The 19,975-nt window shown below is 43.0% G+C and overlaps 1 protein-coding gene across 6 annotated transcripts in view; it reads right to left on the bottom strand.

Annotated features, from left to right (window-relative positions):
• Positions 1-6,876: 6,876 nt before the first annotated feature.
• Positions 6,877-19,975, bottom strand: part of Ddx6 (DEAD-box helicase 6) — a 41,466-nt gene continuing 28,367 nt past the window's right edge. For all 6 annotated transcript variants that reach the window (XM_041638420.1, XM_041638415.1, XM_041638416.1 and 3 more), the window contains exons 11-14: positions 18,734-18,797; positions 14,857-14,958; positions 12,402-12,584; positions 6,877-11,067 (exon numbers count right to left, since the gene is read on the bottom strand). In XM_041638420.1, the coding sequence (XP_041494354.1) occupies positions 12,409-12,584; positions 14,857-14,958; positions 18,734-18,797 (342 nt within the window). In that variant the 3' untranslated portion in view covers positions 6,877-11,067; positions 12,402-12,408. The remainder of the gene's footprint in view (positions 11,068-12,401; positions 12,585-14,856; positions 14,959-18,733; positions 18,798-19,975) is intronic.

The raw sequence follows: 19,975 nt of genomic DNA, 5'->3' as shown, positions 1-19,975 counted from the left end.
ACTCTCCTGTCTCCACCCACTTGAGGTCAGAAGCACAGGCCTGTGCCACCACACCTGGCTTTTTCACAGAGGTGCTAAAAGGCAGCCCCAGTCCCTCACGGTGAGCATGGTACCAATGATGTCATCACCCCAGCCCCCCAAACCATATTTTAGCTTCCGAATAAACAGGAAAATAATGCCTCTGATCAAACTGTTCATCAAAAGATGAAAACACGTGGCTGCGACAGTACTTGGGAGGCTGAGGCAGGTGGATGACATCAAGTTCTATTGAGTTGCAGAGCAGCCAGGGCCACTTACTGAGACCGGCCCCAAAATATAAAGTAACAAATAAATGAAGTTTCAGGACCTGGCAGTACAGCTCAGTGTGAAGCATCCATAAAGGCCCGGGTTTCATGCCCAGCACCACACAAACTGGGTATGATGGCAGATGCCTGTCTTAGCACTTGGAAGACAGACAGACTAGTGTAGATTGTCACCAGAGAAAGATGTATTCCATTTGTTTATGCTGAAGAATTACTTTAACTGTGCAATGGTCTGTTACTTTTGTTTATGTTACATTTGTTTAATTATGTAAAGCTGTTTTGCATTTTTTTCACCTTGCCTGCCTAAGGTACCTGATTGGTCTAATAAAAAGCTGAAGAGCCAATAGCAAGGCAGGAGAGGACTAGGCAGGGCTGGTGAGCAGAGAGAATAAATTGGAGGAGAAATCTAGGCTCGAGAGAAGAGAAGAATGAGAGGAGGAAAAAACCTGGGACAAGCCCAGGTCCAGAAGCCAGGCAGCATCAGCCAGCCAGACATAGACAGCAAGAAAGTCGGGAAAAGGGGCTGGAGATATGGCTCAGTGTTTAAGAGCACTGACTTCTCTTCCAGAGGACTGGGTTTAATTCCCAGCAACCACATGGCAGCTCACAACTGTCTGTAATTCCAGTTCCAGGGGAACTGACACCCATGGTAATAATGCCCATATACATAAATTTGAAAAAAATAAATTAATTAAAAAAAGAAAGTAGGAAAAAGTAGATAAGCCCAGAGACAAAAGGTAGATAAACAGGTTAATTTTTTTCTGTTTTTTTTTTTTTTTTGGTTTTTTCGAGACAAGGTTTCTCTGTGGTTTTGGAGTCTGTCCTGGAACTAGCTCTTGTAGACCAGGCTGGTCTCGAACTCACAGAGATCCGCCTGCCTCTGCCTCCCGAGTGCTGGGATTACAGGCGTGCGCCACCACCGCCCGGCTCTGTTTTTTTTTTATTTTATTTTTATATACATTGGTGTTTGAGGGAGTTGGATCCATTGGAACTTGAATTACAAACAGTTGTGAGCTGCCATGTAGGTGCTGGAAATTAAACCCAGGTCCTCTAGGTGCTCTTAACCACTGAGTCATCTCTCCAGACCTGAAACAGGATAGTTTAAAAGAGCTATCCAGAAACATCCCACGAGAGGCTAATCTTTATAATTATGGCTGACACGGTAGGAGAATGGGAGAGGAGAAAGAGAATCGGATAGTAAAACAATGGAGAAGTCCTTAGAACCGTGGAAAGGTCCTCATTTCTGCAACTGTCAGGGTGCTCAGAAATGCTCAATACAATTTGTTTCCTTCATGTACTTGGCTTGTCTTGAAGTCCTGTGCGCTGAAACAACCCACATCTTAAAAACAAAATAGCAGGGGTGGTGGTGGTGCACGCCTTTAATCCCAGCACTTGGGAAGCAGAGGCAGGTGGATTTCTGTACATTCAAAGACAGCCTGGTCTATAGAGTGTTTCAGGACAGCCAGGACTACACAGAGAAACCCTACCTCAAAAAAACAAAACAAACAAACAAACAAAAAAAAAAAAACAAAGAACAACCAAAAACAAAACTATCTTTCAGACCTGGTGCTCAAACCCAAGGACTTGCACTCACTAGGCAGTCACTTGACCAGTAAGAAACATCTCATCCAAAACCCTCCTGACGGTGTCTGGGCTGTTAATGGTCTAGCCTGCCCTCCCTCCTGACGGTGTCTGGGCTGTCAGCGGTCTAGCCTGCCCACCCTCCTGACGGTGTCTGGGCTGTTAGCTGGCTAGCCTGCCCTCCCTCCTGACGGTGTCTGGGCTGTCAGCGGTCTAGCCTGCCCTCCCTCCTGACGGTGTCTGGGCTGTCAGCGGTCTAGCCTGCCCTAAGATGCTGTCACTTTTATCATCATATTGGATGGGAGCCCTGGGGTCCCTTGTCACAGACATGTTCTTCCTTATCCTCTGAGTGTAGCCACAACCCAATTTCATTTTTTTTTCAATCAAGACTGGCCACTGAATACAGTGTTTTCCCTGTTGGTTCCTTCTTCCCAAGTGGGCAGGGGACCGTCTCCTTCTAATTTCATGGAGCCATTGTTGAATCCCTTGACGGAGGTATTTCCTCCAATGAGAATGAAAACTTCTGAACCAAGAAAGCTCAAAGCTACCTTATAATGAATGAACCAGGTGATGTACGCTCTGTGGTGAGCGGCTCAAAGTATGTTGACTTGGTAACGCGTACCTGACCCAGCACTCGGGGGCTCAGGATTTGAGGACAGCAAATTAGGAGCTGTGTCTCAAGAACAGAATAGTATCTTTGATCCTAGCACTTGGTAGGCAGAGACAGGCAGATCTCTTGAGTTTGAGGCTAGCCTGATCCACAGAGGGAGTTTTAGGACAGCCAGGGCTACACCAGTGAAACCCTGTCTCAGGAGAGAGAGCAGAATAGTATGTGCAGAAGATGGCATAGCTGTCTATCAAAATCCTCACCGTCTGTGCTGTCACTCACCTAAGTGATTCTGTCAAAGGCTCCATAGAGCATCCCTCCCTCTCACAGACACTGAGATGGAGCCTAAGTACCAAACTGTAGTGATATTTTGTTTGTGATCTAACAAATGAAGCTTGCCTGAAGATCAGAGTGCAGAGCTAGCCACTAGTTAGCCAGAGAGGCCAGGCAGTGGTGGCACTCACCTTTAATCCCAGCACGTGGGAGACAGAGGCAGAGGGATCTATGTGAGTTCAAAGCCACCCAGGGCTACATGAAATTGATCCAGTCTAAAAATGAAATAGAGCCAGGTGATGGTGGCCCATACCTTTAATCCCAGCACTAGGGAGGTGTAGACAGGAGTGATATGGTTGGGTGGACAGAGGAATATAAGGTGGGAGGAGACAGGAGCTCAGATGCAGTCTGAGCAGGCAGTCTGAAGCTTCATAGAGATAGATGAAGTCTGAGGTTTTGTAGAGACAGTAGCAATCTGAGGATTTGTAGAAATAGAATCGCCCCTTCAGTGTGAGGATTCGGTAGAGGTAAAAAGAACTCTCTAGTGGCTGACTGCTTTGCTTCTCTGGCCTCTCAGCTTTCACCCCCTAAAAACTGACTCTGGGTTTTTATTATTAAGAACAATTAGAATTCGCGCTACATTTGGAACCCAGCTTTTGGCACACCGGTACAGCCTATCCCTGTGGCAGTCCCCTCTTGTCTCTACTACCCTCAAAACTAGCAGCGACTCTGATTTTTCAGCCAACGGTTGGAAGAAGCCAAACCATTTCAGTAGACACGGTGTCTCTAGTAGTGGGATGATGTCCTGTAGGTGCAGAGGTGTGTAAGGCACATGAGGGGCCATCAACCGAAAGCAAGCTGCTCTAGCAAGAGCTATCAGTCGGGGACAAAAAGATTTCACTAGCTCAGGTGGTGGAGGTTGTACAGCTTTGGTCCAGCTGAAAGCCCAAATGCTGCATCTCCAACAGCAGCTTGGGTTTACAATAGTCCACTGCCATTCTCCTGAATTTTCTCCCACACAGACAAGTACATGCATGGGATGGAGATGTGGTAGGGGAGGAGCATTCGTCTTCTCAATTTGGTTGGCAATGTGGTATTTTTGTTTACTATCTTGACAGTTCTGGTGGCTTCCATTTGCATCTCTCCCCCTTATCCCCACTCCCTCCCTCTACCTTTCTTTCAAGATAGTCTCACTACGTAGCCCTTGGCTGGTCTAGAACTTCCTACATAGATCAAGCTGACCTCAAACTCAGAGATCTACTTGTCTCTGCCTCTGGAATGCTGGGATTAAAGATGTGCATCACACCCAGCAGTGTGGACTTTTCTATCAGGATGGTCCTCATTACACAGGCTAACGGACTCATCTGTGGACTTAGCTGAGGCTATCCGTTCCCACTGCGCCGCCTGGACCTCTGCGTGTATAGGTAAGTAAAACCTTTGTAGATTGCATTTATTTCAGCCCTAAGGACACTACACTCAATTAGCTAAAGTTATCTACAGATGAAGAGGACTCTACTTCAAAATTTCCAGGTTGTTGTCCTTTGTTTTTTTTTTGGGGGGGGGTGTGGAGGCAGGGTTTCCTCTGTAGTTTTTGGTGCCTGTCCTGTCTTGTAGACCAGGCTGGCCTTGAACTCTGGCGACCCTCCTGCCTCTGCCTCCCAAGTGCTGTGATTAAAGGCATGCGCCACCACTGCCTGGCTGTTTTTTCTCTCACTCAAGGTGCTTTTGGCTTCTTCTTCTTTTAAAGATTTATTTATTATGTGAGAAGAGATTATGAACAGGCGCAGGGGAACCTAACAAGGGGAAGAGAGCTGACTGACAGAAGAGGAAGGAAAGGGTGATGTGGTCTGTCTGACATCTCTTGAGACAAAGTAGCTGGAGGGAACCCTACCATAAAGGAACTATTACAAGAAGGCTGTATGTTCTTCCCTTCCTCTGAATTTCTGAGGGGGTGGTGAGAGGGTTGGGAACCCCTGGCATGTTAGTCTAAACGGAAGCCAGAGATCTGATGCCAACTTGGCTCACCCAAGTCAATCTGTGGAGAAAGTGAGAAAGTAGCTAAGACAGAGACCTTTGGACCCTAGACTCTAGGGAGGATGGAAGTGTGGCCATAGAATCCACACCCTCCTACAGTATGGAGCTCCGCCCCTACAGCAGTTTCAAGGGGTTGAGCACAAGTCCCCATGTCTTCATAAAGACAATAGAGTCAGAGCTGAGTCTCCAACAGGATAACCAGGTGTGACTTTTTCCTGCAATAGGGCTTCTCTACACAGCCCTGATTTGGAACTCACTCTGCTGGCCTTCAACACAAAGATCGGCCTGCCTCTGCCTCCTGAGTGTTGGGATTAGAGGCGTGTATCACCACCACTTCAAACTGTAAATGTCGGTTTAAATCTATACTCTAACTCCTGTTACGTTAAGCCAGCACTTGTGCTAAACTCCACATGCTAAACTCTAACATGCCAAATCCACCAAGATCAAGAGTTTTTGAGGGGAGGGAGTAGAGGAAGAGATGGAGAAAAGTGATCGAGATCCTTTTGCCACAACCTTTGAGTTTGTGGCAAACTTTTGAGTGTGTTATGCTGCTTTTCACGATCCATTTTTGTACAATGCTTTGGCAGATGGGAGATCCTTTTCTTGCAATATGGACACCCACTAGGCTCAGCATTTTTGTTTTTTTTTGTTTTTTTTTTTGGTTTTTCGAGACGGGGTTTCTCTGTAGCTTTGGTGCCTGTCCCGGAACTAGCTCTTGTAGACCAGGCTGGCCTCGAACTCCCAGAGATCCGCCTGCCTCTGCCTCCAGAGTGCTGGGATTAAAGGCGTGCGCCACCACCGCCTGGCTAGCATTTTTTTTTTTTTTTTTTGGTTTTTCGAGACAGGGTTTCTCTGTGGCTTTTGGAGCCTGTCCTGGAACTAGCTCTGTAGACCAGGCTGGTCTCGAACTCACAGAGATCCGCCTGCCTCTGCCTCCCGAGTGCTGGGATTAAAGGCGTGCGCCACCACCGCCCGGCAAGCATTTTTGTTTTTTGAAAGGGTTTCTCTGTAGCTTTTGAGCCTGTCCTGGAACTTGCTCTTGTAGACCAGGAAGGCCTCGAACTCAGAGATCTGCCTGCCTCTGCTTCCCAAGTGCTGGGATTAAAGGTGTGTGCCACCACTGCTCGGTTAGTTCAGTATTCTTTGATTAGATTTGTCAATCCATTGCTGGTGTGGTGGCACATGCCTTGAATCTGAGCACTACTGAGGCCAACAGGATTAAGAGTTGAAGGCGGGGTCTGGAGAGATGGCTCAGAGGAGGTTAAGAGCACTGGCTGCTCTGCCAGAGATCCTGAGTTGGATTCCCAGCAACCACATAGTGGCTTACAACCATCTTTAATGAGACCAGGTGCTCTCTTCTGGCCTACAGGCATATGCAGGCAGGCGGAATACTGAAAAGATAATAAATAAATCTTAAAAAAAGTTGAAGGCCAGTTTGGGCTGCATACTGAAGCTTTTGCAACAAGTAAAGCAAAGTTGTGCTACCTACTTTGCAGCTTGTTATTTTCCCCCATCCCACAATGGTCTAGACAGTTATCTTTCAGCGGAGTCCTGCATTTGTTTGTATGCATCTATAATGATGTGGCAAGCCCCCACCCCCCCATACAGTTTACGGGTATTCACCGGAGTGTCTAAGACTGGAAATGCTGAGCTCAAACCAAGGACACTGGGAGAACAGTGTTTTCCCCCAGGCCCGTTCTCTCCATTCTCCCTCACCCATCTCGCCACTTGAGGCTGATTCTTTCATTAGCGGATTCTGCTGCATCTGAGCAGCTCTGAGGGAGGACTGGCATCTGTGTGTCTACTGTCCTTGTAGTTCTGAATGACTTGGGAACACATTCTGATCGGCAACTCTGGGAGTTGATGACTTCAAGACTCCCAACCGACGGTCTTAGCTCTTCACCTGTGAAAGCTGTGTGTTTGAAGGAGGAAATCTCGGGTGGATGACAGAAGTCTCCAAGTTTATTCACCCAGGCTCACAAAAAGCCTGCTGAGAAGACTGGGCTGATCTCAAATGTTCAGAAAACGTTCTAGGATTCCAGCACAACCTGCTTCAGGAACATACACACAAGACACATGTGGAGTTCCAGTGGGCTTTTATTGAGATAAATTAACAAAAAGAAGTAATCAAGATTTTACCAACCATCTTTTCTAAACCATATATAAACTCTTTACTCAGGTCCATAGACATGTACATACAACGTAACACATCCCAACAAAAACATACCCCCCACTGGAACATTTGCCAATTAAACAGAAAGCCAATTCTCCCTTTCCCCAAAATATTTTCAAAGTTTTAAGTTCCCACTGTTCAAAGTGGAACTGGTCCCTTGTGGCTAGGGACATTAGAATTTTCTCATATTTATTGAACAAAAATTGTAAGTTTTTTCTAATTTGTTTTGTTTCAAATAAGGGAAGTGACTTTGTTTTCTCCAGGCACCCTTCCCAAGAACCACTGGTTAAAATTCAGCAGCCTGTATCTTTAACTAACCCAGGCCCACCCCTCCCTTGCCCTGCCCAGCTTGTCTACTGGAGATTTAAATACACTTCTGTTGGAGTCTGTCAGCTGTGGAGGGGCAGAGTCCAGGCCAGGCTAGCTCCCTCTGACCTCATACTGGTTACAACCCTTGGACACTTAACTCTTTATTCCAAAGATGAGTTTTTACAACACAGAAGAAAATAGATTTGCTTTGGGAGTTTTAAAAAACTATCTTTATGAATATAAAGTCGAACTACAAACTCACCAAAGTCTGCATAAATTCACCCAAAAGCTGGCTTACTTCACCTCCCATGAGGTCAATAATTTTGCCTGACAAAGACATTTGGCAAGAAAATCATTCCACAGTAACAATTTTAAAGATACACAGAAAAGTTGAAAAAAAAAAAAGTATCCAATTAAAATAACATGGCTTAATTCCCAAGAACTTATTTCATCTTTCTGTTACTCATCTGAAGGTCAGGAGTGTGGCTAAAGGCAGTTTCCCATGAGGTTATGAGCTTCCAAAGTGTTTCTAAATCCTTAGTGCAGACAACCCTCCCCCCTTTGGGACACAGTACCCTCCCCTCCCACCCCTATTAAAAAAAAAGGAAAAAAAACCCAAACGATCAGAAGGAGATGTTCTGTTCCACACTTCCACTGAACTCTGCTGTGCTCTGTTCCCACTGAGCACGATGTGTCCAGCACAAAGCCAGCGGCCACGGAAAGATGCCCTCATCTCATTCTGAACACGAACTATGACAACCACCCACCCTACCCCAACATTTTGGGTCAACCCTGTATTATAATGGTGGTACCATTTGGAAATAATTTAGAATTAGTTAGGCTATCCTTTCCAGAAAAAATTATTTTATGGTAAAATATATTCCACTCCCACTGGCAAGTTTCACTCACCTTCAACATAAAGGGAGAGAAAAACAAAACAGGCCCTGAGGCAGCAAGGTGTGTAACAGTCTTGTAACTCATTACACAACTATATAACCAGGAGCTAAAACCACTGACGTGGATATAGTCTGAATATTCAAAATAGGACATAGTTCTCTCATCCAAATGAACCACTAGAAAAACAAAACTATTTAAAAAACACTGGAAAGAACCTGAAAGACAATTTCCAATAGGAGTGATGTTCCTTATTAGGGGATTAAAAAACAAAACAAAAAACAGAGACCAGGCTTTTTGACCCAGTCAGTAGGGCATCTTCCCATTTCCAGCTCCTGTGAGCGAAGCACCACACCCACCGCAGCCTCTCCAGTGTCCTGCGGCGGTGCCAGCTAATCCAAGTGCCACAACTCATCAGAGACTATAATCAGTAATGCTCTCCATGTGGAGTCTGTGCTTTAAGAGGGACCCGTAGGCATGTGGCACCTGGCAGAGCAGCCCAAGGTTGGCAAGAGACTGCACTCTTTCTGTTGACGCACCCACGTGCCCTTTGGCGAGGTACCAAACTGCATTTATATTCCTTTCCTCCGATGTTCTATATGGAAGATCCCTCATCTCGCCAAAGGCAGGAAGAAAGAGAGCTGCATCAGTACAAGGGCAAGATTTGTTGGTCAAAAGGAGATATTTTAAGACCCCTCCCCCACCCTCCCTAAAAAAGTGACTTCCTTAATTTGGTTTGTGTTTAGTAACCAACATTGACTGGACTTGCCTTCTGGGGTTTGTACTGTGCAGCTCTTGCTACAGTTGTTACGGAGTCGGAGTCCGAGTTATGTCTGATCAGGAGGCATCTGCAGGATTTTGATCCCCAAGGAATCTGGGGTGAGTCACATAGTTTTGCTTTAGAGCTAGGCAAAGTCAAAAAGCAACTTTGAATAACTGATTCTTTTATTCAGGTGAGTTAAGCATGAAAGCATACACATGACATACCTTGTCATAGTTTTAAGGTTTCGAAAAATGATGGAATATGGAAATCAATTTTTTTAAATTTTGTTTTTTGTTTTTTTTGTTCCCTAGATGCCTCCTGACTGACCTAGTATACTGGGTTAAAAGGGAATTAAAAACATTTGTTTAAAAAAAAAAAAGTTCACTGGTTTGATTCATCTCACTCCTTTTGCCTGGAGATCAGGCCAAACATCAAGCATGTTGGGAGGGGCACAATTTAAAGCAACACTACCCACCAAAAGCATCTGACAGCGATTTACAATGCAAAATGACAGACAGCATTCTCATCAGGGCACAGAGAACAATGGCAAGCGGCTTTCTGCAGCATGGAAGTTACAGCTTTGGGGGGTTGCCCATTCCTGCAGAGTGCATGTATCAAGGTGGGCCAAGGGCAACTCACTCCCACACCACAGGTGACTGAAGCAGCTAAGCTCCGCAACTGCCAAGCCCATGGAGCCGGTACTGGCTGGTCCTCTGAAATGCAATGCACGCTTCACATACTCTGATCTCAGCCTGCACTTAACACCCTTCCCATACTCCAAGGGAAGATCAATCTTTGTTCCCCTGAGCAGAACTTGGGAAGTTCCTCAAACTTTTAGGGCAGGAGAACCAAATCACAGAGCTTCTCAAAGCCCTCAGGAATTGGATTTCTGATGCTTCCTTGCTCTCTGCTAAAACCACCGTAAATGCTTCACAAGAGCAGTGCAGCAGACAGTGTATCCTGGGCTTCTGGGCCCCTTCCAACCAGGGCCCTGCAGAGGTCTGCTTCCTACAGTTAGAGGCCAAAGCACTTTTGAAGAATTTAGTGTTGCAGAAAACTGAGCCCCTCTCATCTTTAGCTGCTCCCATAATCACTCTAATCCCCTTAATCCCAACAACCTTCATCCAAAAGAAAAAAAATAATATATATATGTATATATATATATCTATATATATGAACCCAGAAAAAAAACTTATTTACAAAGTTTATACAAGTATACACATCCAATTTTCTACGGGACGCGCTTTGTCACAGAGGAAAGAGGCCAAGGCTCCAGCATATCTCCACGTCAAGTGCCATACTGCTCATGGAGGCGTGAGCCAGGTTAGTGTTCCGCTGCAGAGCACAGAGGCTTGTCATATGGCTCCTGCAGTGAGAGGCTGCCCTTTCCTTTGGGAGCGACGATGGTGCGTCTGCTCAGCCCAGAAGAAAATTGTACTTGGTATTGTTTTTTTAAATACATGTATTTACAGTGTGGATGGACTGCAGTTGTGAATCAACTCCTCCATACAAAGAAAAGGAAAATGGCGCTAACATCACTAGTCCACCTTCCGGCCCTGGGCGTGAGTACTGGTAGAACAGGAAGAGACTTCAACTTGAAACAAAAAATGAAGAGGCAAAGAAGATTGAAAAAAAGAAAAAAGAACATGACTTTGTTGATTCCTTGGGCTTTGTATAAGGATGATATTCTTAATGGTTTCGTAGCATAAGGCACTTCGCACAAATAAGTAATAAGCTCTTCAGGCTTAAGAAACGATGACTAACCAGGGAGAAGTTGATATGCAGTAGAGTCGGCTATTGGAGAATTGTAGACAGGTGCGCTCACCAAGGTTCTTCTCTTCTTAGGGTTTCTCCCCTTTTCTCGTCCCCTTTTCCCAGAAAACATTTTTAAAAACCAGCAGTTAGTGCAACGAATGTTCAGTCAGCACACAGTGCAAACAAGTGGAACAAAAACGTCTATTTCTTCTTTTCAGTTTCTCTTCACCAGTTTAAAAAAAAAAAAAGAAAAATGTCTGAGCTCTTATATAACTCTTCATAGTTCCAAATAAAGATGAAAAAACCCACAAAGAGAAGAGCATCCCCCCAAATGATGTGTCACAGATCCAAGGAGCCTTTTGCAGTTTGTCAAAGCCTATGGAAAAAAAGTTTAGAAATCTAAAGTTAACATCCATGAGAGCAACTGAGAACAGTCCTCATCCTGAACCTCTTCAGTATTCTCTTCTGAAACTACTAGGAGCTACTGGTTCCAGGAAAGGATTGATTAAAGCTGGATCCGGTGGCTCAGGCATGTTAATCTAAACATGCAGAAGACTGAGAACAGAGGATCTGAGTCAGGAGGACAGGTATGAGTTGGTTTTAGGCAAGCTAGGGGTATATGCTCTGTCTCAGGGGAAAAAAAATACATTATCACCAACCAACATATTCCACAACATTCCCCCACATATCCCAGGAGGAGAGCTTCAAGTTCTGATAGAAGAATGACAGCTCTCATTCACAATAATTAAGAGGCCAAGTGTGGTGGTTGGTATATATCTTTAATCCCAGCACTTGGGAAATGGAAGCATGAAGATTAGGTTCTCAAGGCCATCCTACAGTAGATGAAGAGTTTGAAGGCTCTTCTGACTCCCTGAACCTCTCTCAAAAAACAAATAAAAAATAAAGTGGAAAAAGTAATGTAATGGAAAAAGCTCTTCATTTTGTTTTGGAGACAGGGCTACGCGGCCCAGAATGACTTCAAACTCACAATTCCCACGTCTCCACAGTGCTGGGACTACAGGCACTCACAACTGCACACAACTTGCAAATTCTCTGAAGCTACAGTAACAGTTATGCAAGAGCCTGGGCCGCCAGGAAATGAACAAGCAGCCCCTATAACAAGTTACGAAGCTTACTGCAGGACTGCAGATTTTGTGGTAGTACAGTGCTTTGCCCTGGGTTAAATCTCTAGCATTAAAGAGAAAAAAAAAAAAAAGGTGTGCACTGTAAATTAAAAATAAAGCACTTCTCAAGCCCAATCAATGTGTCTCTATGAAAACTCTGAAAGAGTCTCGACCTGCTTATTGTCAAACCCTGCTTCACACCTAACTGGAGCCACAAGTGCAATGTGAGAAACCAGAGGGTAATTAAAGACATGTTTAATACTTGATGACAAGGTATAGGTAATTTAACCTAATTTATTAATGTACCTCCAAAAAAGGCCAGGTAAAAAAAGGGGAGCAGGAAACAGTTTTAAACCAAGACTGCCAATGCCCCTTGTCTTTCATTATCCCGAGAAGCCAAATCTGTCCGGTGTCACTCCCAGCGCATGCTCAGGAAGCTGTCTCCAGAGCAGCACTGGCTTACTCTGACACGGCTGCCCACCAAGAGTCTTGGTTCTCATTCCTATCTACGACACTGGGCACAGCTACGGAGGTCAAAGGAGGAAGAGCTACGCCTGAAGGTCTGATCACTGTTACCAGTACATACCTGCTTGTTAAGGCTTCTCATCTTCTACAGGCTCGCTGTGGTATTCTGCCACATACAGGCTCTTGTCAATGTTGCTTGGGATAGGTTTAATTTCTGTGCCCAGTTGCTCCTCAATACTTTTCAGGTTGAAGCGATCATCATATGTGATCAAGTTGATGGCTAAGCCAAGATGACCAAAGCGACCTAAAAAACAAAACAGAAAGGGTTTAATGAATATAAAATGTTAAGAAATTTAAAAAGTGGCAAATAAAATGAATTAAAGCAACATGTATGCGCAGGTCTGTAATTTGCCAAAAGACACAGCATTACTATTTTCAATTGGTGATATTCTGAATAGCAAAAACAAGACAGAAAAAAAACAAAAACAAACAAACAAACAAAAAAACCAGAAACAAAAGAACAAACAAAGGTCTTTCCTTCGGCACATCAACTGTACTGAACAGAAGAAACTTTTCTGGGGCAGCATACCCAGACTACTCAGTCCATCAAACCTCTTAAAAGTCTGCCTGAATGGACAAGGTATTATTATATGATTATAGCAAATAAATATTGATGTGTAAGATGTGCACCACTGCCGGGCGGTAGTGGCGTACACCTTTAATCCTAGCACTCGGGAGGCAGAGGCAGGCAGATCTCTGTGAGTTCGAGACCAGCCTGGTCTACAAGAGCTAGTTCCAGGACAGGTTCCAAAACCACAGAAAAACCCTGTCTCGAAAAACCAAAAAAAAAAAAAAAAAAAAAAAAAAAAAGGTTTTGCACCACTTACATGCAAATACCACATACTTTTACAAGATTAAAAATGTCCAGACTTTGATGCTAGCAAGGGTCCTGGAACCCATTTCACACACACACTAAGGAATAGTTCTATGCTTAATTTATTTTCTTCAAATGACAAAATGGAGGCTCGTTTGCATGGCTGCCAAAATAAACAAATGAATAGTACACTCACACACTATATCCTAAAATTAAAAAAAAAAAAATTGGGCTGGAGAGACAGCTCAGTGGTTAAGAGGTCCTGAGTTCAATTCCCAGTAATCACATGGTGGTTCACAACCATCTGTAATTTGCTTCTGGCCTGCAGTACAGCATACATGCAGGCAGAATACTATGCACATAATAAATAAGTAAACATTAAAATAAAATCAAATTTTCTTGTACTTCGCTTCAAATTAAGTATGTACTAATTATTTAACCCTCCTCCTCCTCCCTTTTTTTTTTTTTTTTAAGAGCTTCTCTGTATAGCTCTGGCTGTCCTGAAACCTGCTCTGTAGACCAGGCTGGCCTTGAACTCAAGAGATCCACCTGCTTCTGCCTCCCAAGTGCTGGGATTAAAGGACTGTGATACCACATCCCACTGTTTTTTTTTTGGGGGGGGGTGTCTGAGATACTATGCAACCTAACTTTTTGTCAAGAAGCTGCAGGTGCAGAAGTTTTCATCGACCGGATGTGGATGCTGAGAACAAAACTAAAGACTTTCCAGGCTCTTTAGCAGCCATTCTTATCTCCCAGTCCACCCCCAACTTAATCACGATCCTCCTGCCTCAGTTTCCCAGGCCCAGGGATTACAGGGTATATGTCACCATGTCAGTTTACTTTTCCTTGTTTTTGGGTGGGGTTGGTTGGCTCTCAAGTTTCTGGTCCTGGCTGCTCTCAGAATCTGTATGGTAAATCCAGCTGGCTTCTAACACACAGAAGTCACCTGCCTCTCCTTCCCAAGTGTACCATATAAAAACATTTTTTTAAAAAATTTCATTATTCACAACCATCTGTGATGAGATCTGGTGGCCTCTTCTGGCCTGCAGGCATACATGCAGACAGAATACTGTATACATAATAAATAAATACATTAAAAAATTTCATTATTATTATTGTGTATGTGTGTATGTGCACATGCACGAGTGCACAAGTGTTTGTGTTGGCAGTTGGTTCTTTTCCTACTGTAAGCTACAGCATTGAATTCAGGTTATTGGACTTGTGTAGCAAATACCTTTACTCACTGAGCCACCTTGCCGGCCTCACCAGTAAACACCTGTAATCATCAGACGTGGGAGGTTGCGGCAGTGCACCTTAAGTTCCAGGATGTCTCTATTGATGGCTTATCAATGAAAAGTATCAAACAGTGAAACTAGTGTGACTTCCGCCTCTTACAGCCATTATACTTTACTTCATGAAAAATAACAAAACGGGGCTGGAGAGATGGCTGAGTGGTTAAGAGCATTGCCTGCTCTTCCAAAGGTTCTGAGTTCAATTCCCAGCAACCACATGGTGGCTCACAACCATCTGTAATGAGGGCTGGTGCCCTCTTCTGGCCTTCGGCATACACACAGACAGACTATTGTATACATAAAAAATAATAAATAAAGAAAAAAGAAAAATAACAAAACAAAACCAAAAACGAGTGATTATATTTCTTGTCCTAGATGTCTGTCTGCTAGGCAATTTCCTTTCTACTCACCTGATCTTCCAATACGATGAAGATAGGTCTCTGCCAGCTTTGGGAAGTCAAAGTTTATTACCACATTCACAGCTTGTATATCAATACCTCGGGTAAACAGATCTAAAAAAAAAAAAATTGGTTTTGAATTGAAACATGGTTCTTGGAACCACAATGCACTGATTTCTAATGCAGCCCATGTTTAATACTTTATTCAGTTACTACTGGCACTCTTCCATGATTACACACATTATCATAAACAGCTTTCTGTTCCTGTAAAAAAAAAAAAGTCCTAAAAACTAGTCTAGGGAATAGAATAGCAACGCAGGAAGATGATTGCATAAATGAGTCTTATGACTAACTAATGATTTTCTTATTCTACTGTCTAGTACCCAATCCAAGACTTATAAATCCAGAACAGTTCAGAAAGGGAATTCACTGATTTTGCTTCTAGGAGTCACTCACCATTTATCTAAATGAGCAGTGTCCCCTCGTACCCTCACAACAGGATCATAACTAGGTTCCCCGATCTCTCAGCAGCTCCTTCCAAAACCAAAATTATGTCGATTTTCTTCTTTTTAAAAAAAGATTTCTTAAAAAGGCTCCCAAGGCTAGTCTTGAACTCATGCTTCCCTCAAAGACTCCCAAGTATTAGGAATACAAGTACTCTCTACCATACCTTGTTAGACGTTTATGAACCATTTTTTCCAAGTCTTGAAACATGAAATTCCCTTTTCTCCACATCTCAAACTTACCCAGTCTATAAAGTCACTTAACATACCAGCTCACTTGAAACCACACGACTTTCACACTCTAACAAACACCAGGAACATAACAATCAACACCTCCCATCACTTCCTTGTCAATTAAGCTCAACAATTTTTAAGACAAGTCTCACTCACTCTGTAGCTTGCTAGCACACCAGGTGGGCCTTGGATTTCAAACAACCTTCCTGCCTTTATCCCAGTGCTTGACTAAATCCATAACACTTGGCACCAACTAGTTCTTAATTTTCTTTTTACTGCCCATTCATTTGCATACATTTCTTTTTTGTGTAGCTCTGAAGTCTGTCCTGAAACTTGTTCTGTACTACAGGCTGGCCTTGAACTCACCTGCCTCTGATCAAAGGCACGCACACCACCTCACAGCCTCATCTGTATACTATTTTGAGGCTTCTATTTGAGCTGTTATGGAAAAAACTCATATTTCTAAAGAAGATTATATGGCATGCAGGCTTTCCTTTAATTCCATGTTTTTTTGATTAAATCACTATTCCTTGAAGGAGAAGTGGCATTTTATTTTTACTTTGCTTTTTTTGAGCACAGACTGGCTTAAACTGCCTCCGTCACCTGAATGGGTAGAATTTTATATATGGGTATTTTTATATTCCACACACTATATTTTTGTACTGCAGAAAACCCTAACCCTAGGACTGATGCCAGCATCTAGTAAAATTTGGCATACTGCTGCATACCCATAATCCCTGTACTCAGGAGAGGAAGCAGGGCATCCTGGGTTTAATGCTGAACTTCAGACTATCCTGGGCTTCAAGAGACCCCGACTCAATAAATAAATAACTAAAGCCAACCAACCAGTGTAAGTTATGTATTGTGTAAGTACTGTAACTACTATCAATGTCCTCCTTTTTCTTTTAGTGTTAGGGATTGAACTCCCAGCTCCTAAACTCCAACATTTTACTTAAAGGTGGGAAAATACGGGGGAGGTGCCTGACAGAAATGCGCTTCTATTTTCTTATGAATACTGAACATTCACCACTAAGCACTTTATAGGTTTTCCAAAAGCAGGGAAGAATATAATGGAAATATCTAACATACAGCCAAATATTTCACCACAATTTTAAAAAGTTAAGCACTGAATAACACGGCTGCCCTCGTAGGACCCACAAAGAGCACATCAGCTGACATGACTGCACGGATGAAGGGAAATGTCTCACGGCCCCACCTCTACATGAAGAACTCCAGCAGCCAGCAGCTGCAGAGACCTACTGTTCTTCAGAGCTGAGGCCCCAGTCCTCAGTGGTTGGTCCTAAACATGCACATACATAGAGGCAGCACTAAGAAAGTGTGTGTGTGTGTGTGTGTGTGTGTCCGTCCACACGTCTGCACATTCACATACAAAAAATAGCAATAACTATAGAGGAAGAGGTTATGAACTACAGGGGGAGCATAGGAGTTAGAAAGGGGTAGAGGGAGGGAGAAATGATAAAAATACAATGTATTTATGATTGAAATTCTCAAATTCAAAACTGGAGACAGAAGGTCTCTTAATATACCTAATGGTTGCAACACACACTGCTTCTGCACCAGCCACTATCTAGTGAAGAATACACATTCACTGAACATTAACAGGGGTGTAGAAAGGAGCAACTATGGTTATTCACCATTTAGTGTGTATGGCACCTTCAGTTTATAGAAGAAAAACAGCAGAGGAAAAATGTGATTTGCCTCAGGTTACAATGTGTTTCTGTGTGTGTGTGGAGAAGCTTGCTTCCTAATCTCAAAACTTCAGGAGTCTTGCTGGGGATGGTGGTACACACCTATAATATAGGCCCAGCACTCAGGAGGCCAAGGCAGAAAGAATGCAGCTAAGAGAACATCCTGGGCAACATGAAATTATTTTTAAAAATCTAACAATTAAAAAGTTTTAGTACTCTAGTGTATGCTCCATTAACTAGAATGTAAGTAGTTAAGAAAATTAGGAGCACACAGGTTATTTTTTTTTTTTTTTTTTTTTTTTTTGGTTTTTCGAGACAGGGTTTCTCTGTGGTTTTGGAGCCTGTCCTGGAACTAGCTCTGTAGACCAGGCTGGTCTCGAACTCACAGAGATCCGCCTGCCTCTGCCTCCCAAGTGCTGGGATTAAAGGCGTGCGCCACCACCGCCCGGCTTCACACAGGTTATTTTATAGTCACTCGATTACTGACAATCACCAAATTTAATCTCTGGTAGATGTATTGAGCATTTTATTTATATAGCATTGCCACAAAAATCCTGATTAGAATATTCCAATAAAGGCTAAGATGGCTCAGTGGCTACAAGCACTTGTTTTTTTCCGGAAGATGTGAGCTCAATTCCCAGACCCACACCAGCAGGCTCATATGGTTTCAGGGGTTTCAATGCCCTCTTCTGGCCTCTTCAGGCACCTGTGCACACATGTCAGACACACACACTAAAACCTAAAAACATACATCTGTGCCAAGTATGGTGGTACACACCTTTAATTCCAGAACACAGAGGCAAAGGACCAGTCTAGTCTACATATTCAGCTTCCAGGCCAGTAAGAGCTATATAGTAATACCCTGTCTCAAAAAACCAAAACTAAGCAAACAACCAACCAATGCCTCTAAAATAAAATTTGATCTGAGTGATAATAAAGATGAGAACATTTATCAGTACATACAGCACATCTCAAATCCCAAATCCTTCTACTTCCTCAATGCTTACTGTTCATCTCACACTAATAGTAAAATGAAATTCCAAGCATATAGCTGGGAAGGCACTGAATCTATTAGTATGTTTGTGCCTCCACAACCCTGACCACATTTATTTTTCTGTAGAAAAGAAATAACTAAAAAAATAACCAGAAAATTTTGGCTTAGGGTATAAACTAGTTTGATTCTGGGGAAAAAACAAAAAGACACAACTTCTAAAATGCAATTTTTTAGTTCAGTTTATTTTGTGCTTGTTCATTAGAACTATTCAGAAAACACAGATTTGAAGCCCAGTTTAAAGACACACGTGCAGCATAAGCGTCAGATGAGCCCAATGCCACTCTGAACTTCAGAAGCTCTCAAGGTGTAGCAGGTGTGATGGCGATGTGACAGAAAGTAATCCTGACAACAAAGGAAACACAGGGCTCAAGAAATACAAAAACACTTACCAGTGCAAACAAGATTGCGGCATAAGCCATTTCGGAAATCATGAAAGACACGATTTCGATGTTCCTGGGGGGGGAGGGGGAGGTGATAAATTATTTGAGTAAAATTTATATACAACTCAAAATTTCCACCATGTCTTCTCCTACCCAATCAGTTCTTCATAACCCAAATTTATTTACAGAAAATATCTATGCTCCTACAATAAAAGAAAAAAATCAGCAGACCACACATATACTACTAGTTTAGCTCCATCCTTGCTTTCAACTCCTGCTTTCAGTTATCCATGCTCAACTGTGGCCTGAAAACTTTGGAAATATTCCATAAATTTTAAATGACAGACTTCTAAGATGCGGCCCATCACTGTGTCCAGTCATCTACAGCGCAGACACTGCCCTTGCCACTCAACTGTCACAGCACCAGTGTTCAGCCATCTCTGCAGCAGTCAAAGCTGCACCACTCACTATGTCTGTATCCTAACACTTCATCTCATCAGGCAAGCACTTTATCATTGTGTGCCAGCACAGGCGGAACAGGCATAGTAAATAGGCTGAGACGACATTCATACAACACTTATGACAAAAAGCTCTTATATTTATTCTACTTTATTACTCTAGCAAACCTTTTATTATATCTAATGTTTAAACTATCAGATAGAATACACATACATATATAATCTGGTATTGTTATGATTTCAAGATGGGAGATCTTGGCACTTCCCCTTAAGCAAGGAGAAGTTACTATGTATTAAAACCCAGAGTAGTGCTTTCTGTAAAAAAAAAAAAAAAAGAGGGGGGGGGCTGGAGAGATGGCTCAGTGGTTAAGAGCTATTGCCTGCTCTTCCAAAGGTCCTGAGTTCAATTCCTGGCAACCACACGGTGGTTCACAACCATCTGTAATGGTGCCCTCTTCTGGCACATACAGACATTGTATACATAATAAATAAATAGATAAATAAATAAATGCCTGTATTGTTACCCTCCAATAAAGGAGTCACTAGCCACATAGAGCTAACAGATCCTTTGACATGTACTAATTTGACTGAGGAAAAAAACTTTAAATTGTAGTTGTGTTTAACTAATTTAAATGGCTACATGGAGTTAGCTATTAAGGTAATTGCATTAAACAGAACAAATTCAGAAATTTCTAGGGAAAGAATTTTACTTTGTTCCTCTTGTGCCCTCCCTTTCTCCAGAGTTTCATGCAGGTCAGGTTAATCTCAAAGTTACTATGTAGCAGAGAATGAC

Source organism: Microtus oregoni, unplaced genomic scaffold, assembly GCF_018167655.1.
Source record: "Microtus oregoni isolate MIOR12 unplaced genomic scaffold, Mior012 000055F_ref0000237, whole genome shotgun sequence".
NCBI classification, from domain to species: Eukaryota; Metazoa; Chordata; class Mammalia; order Rodentia; family Cricetidae; genus Microtus; species Microtus oregoni.
Note: the sequence above shows the minus strand (reverse complement) of the source record. Positions and strands in the feature narration are given on the sequence as shown.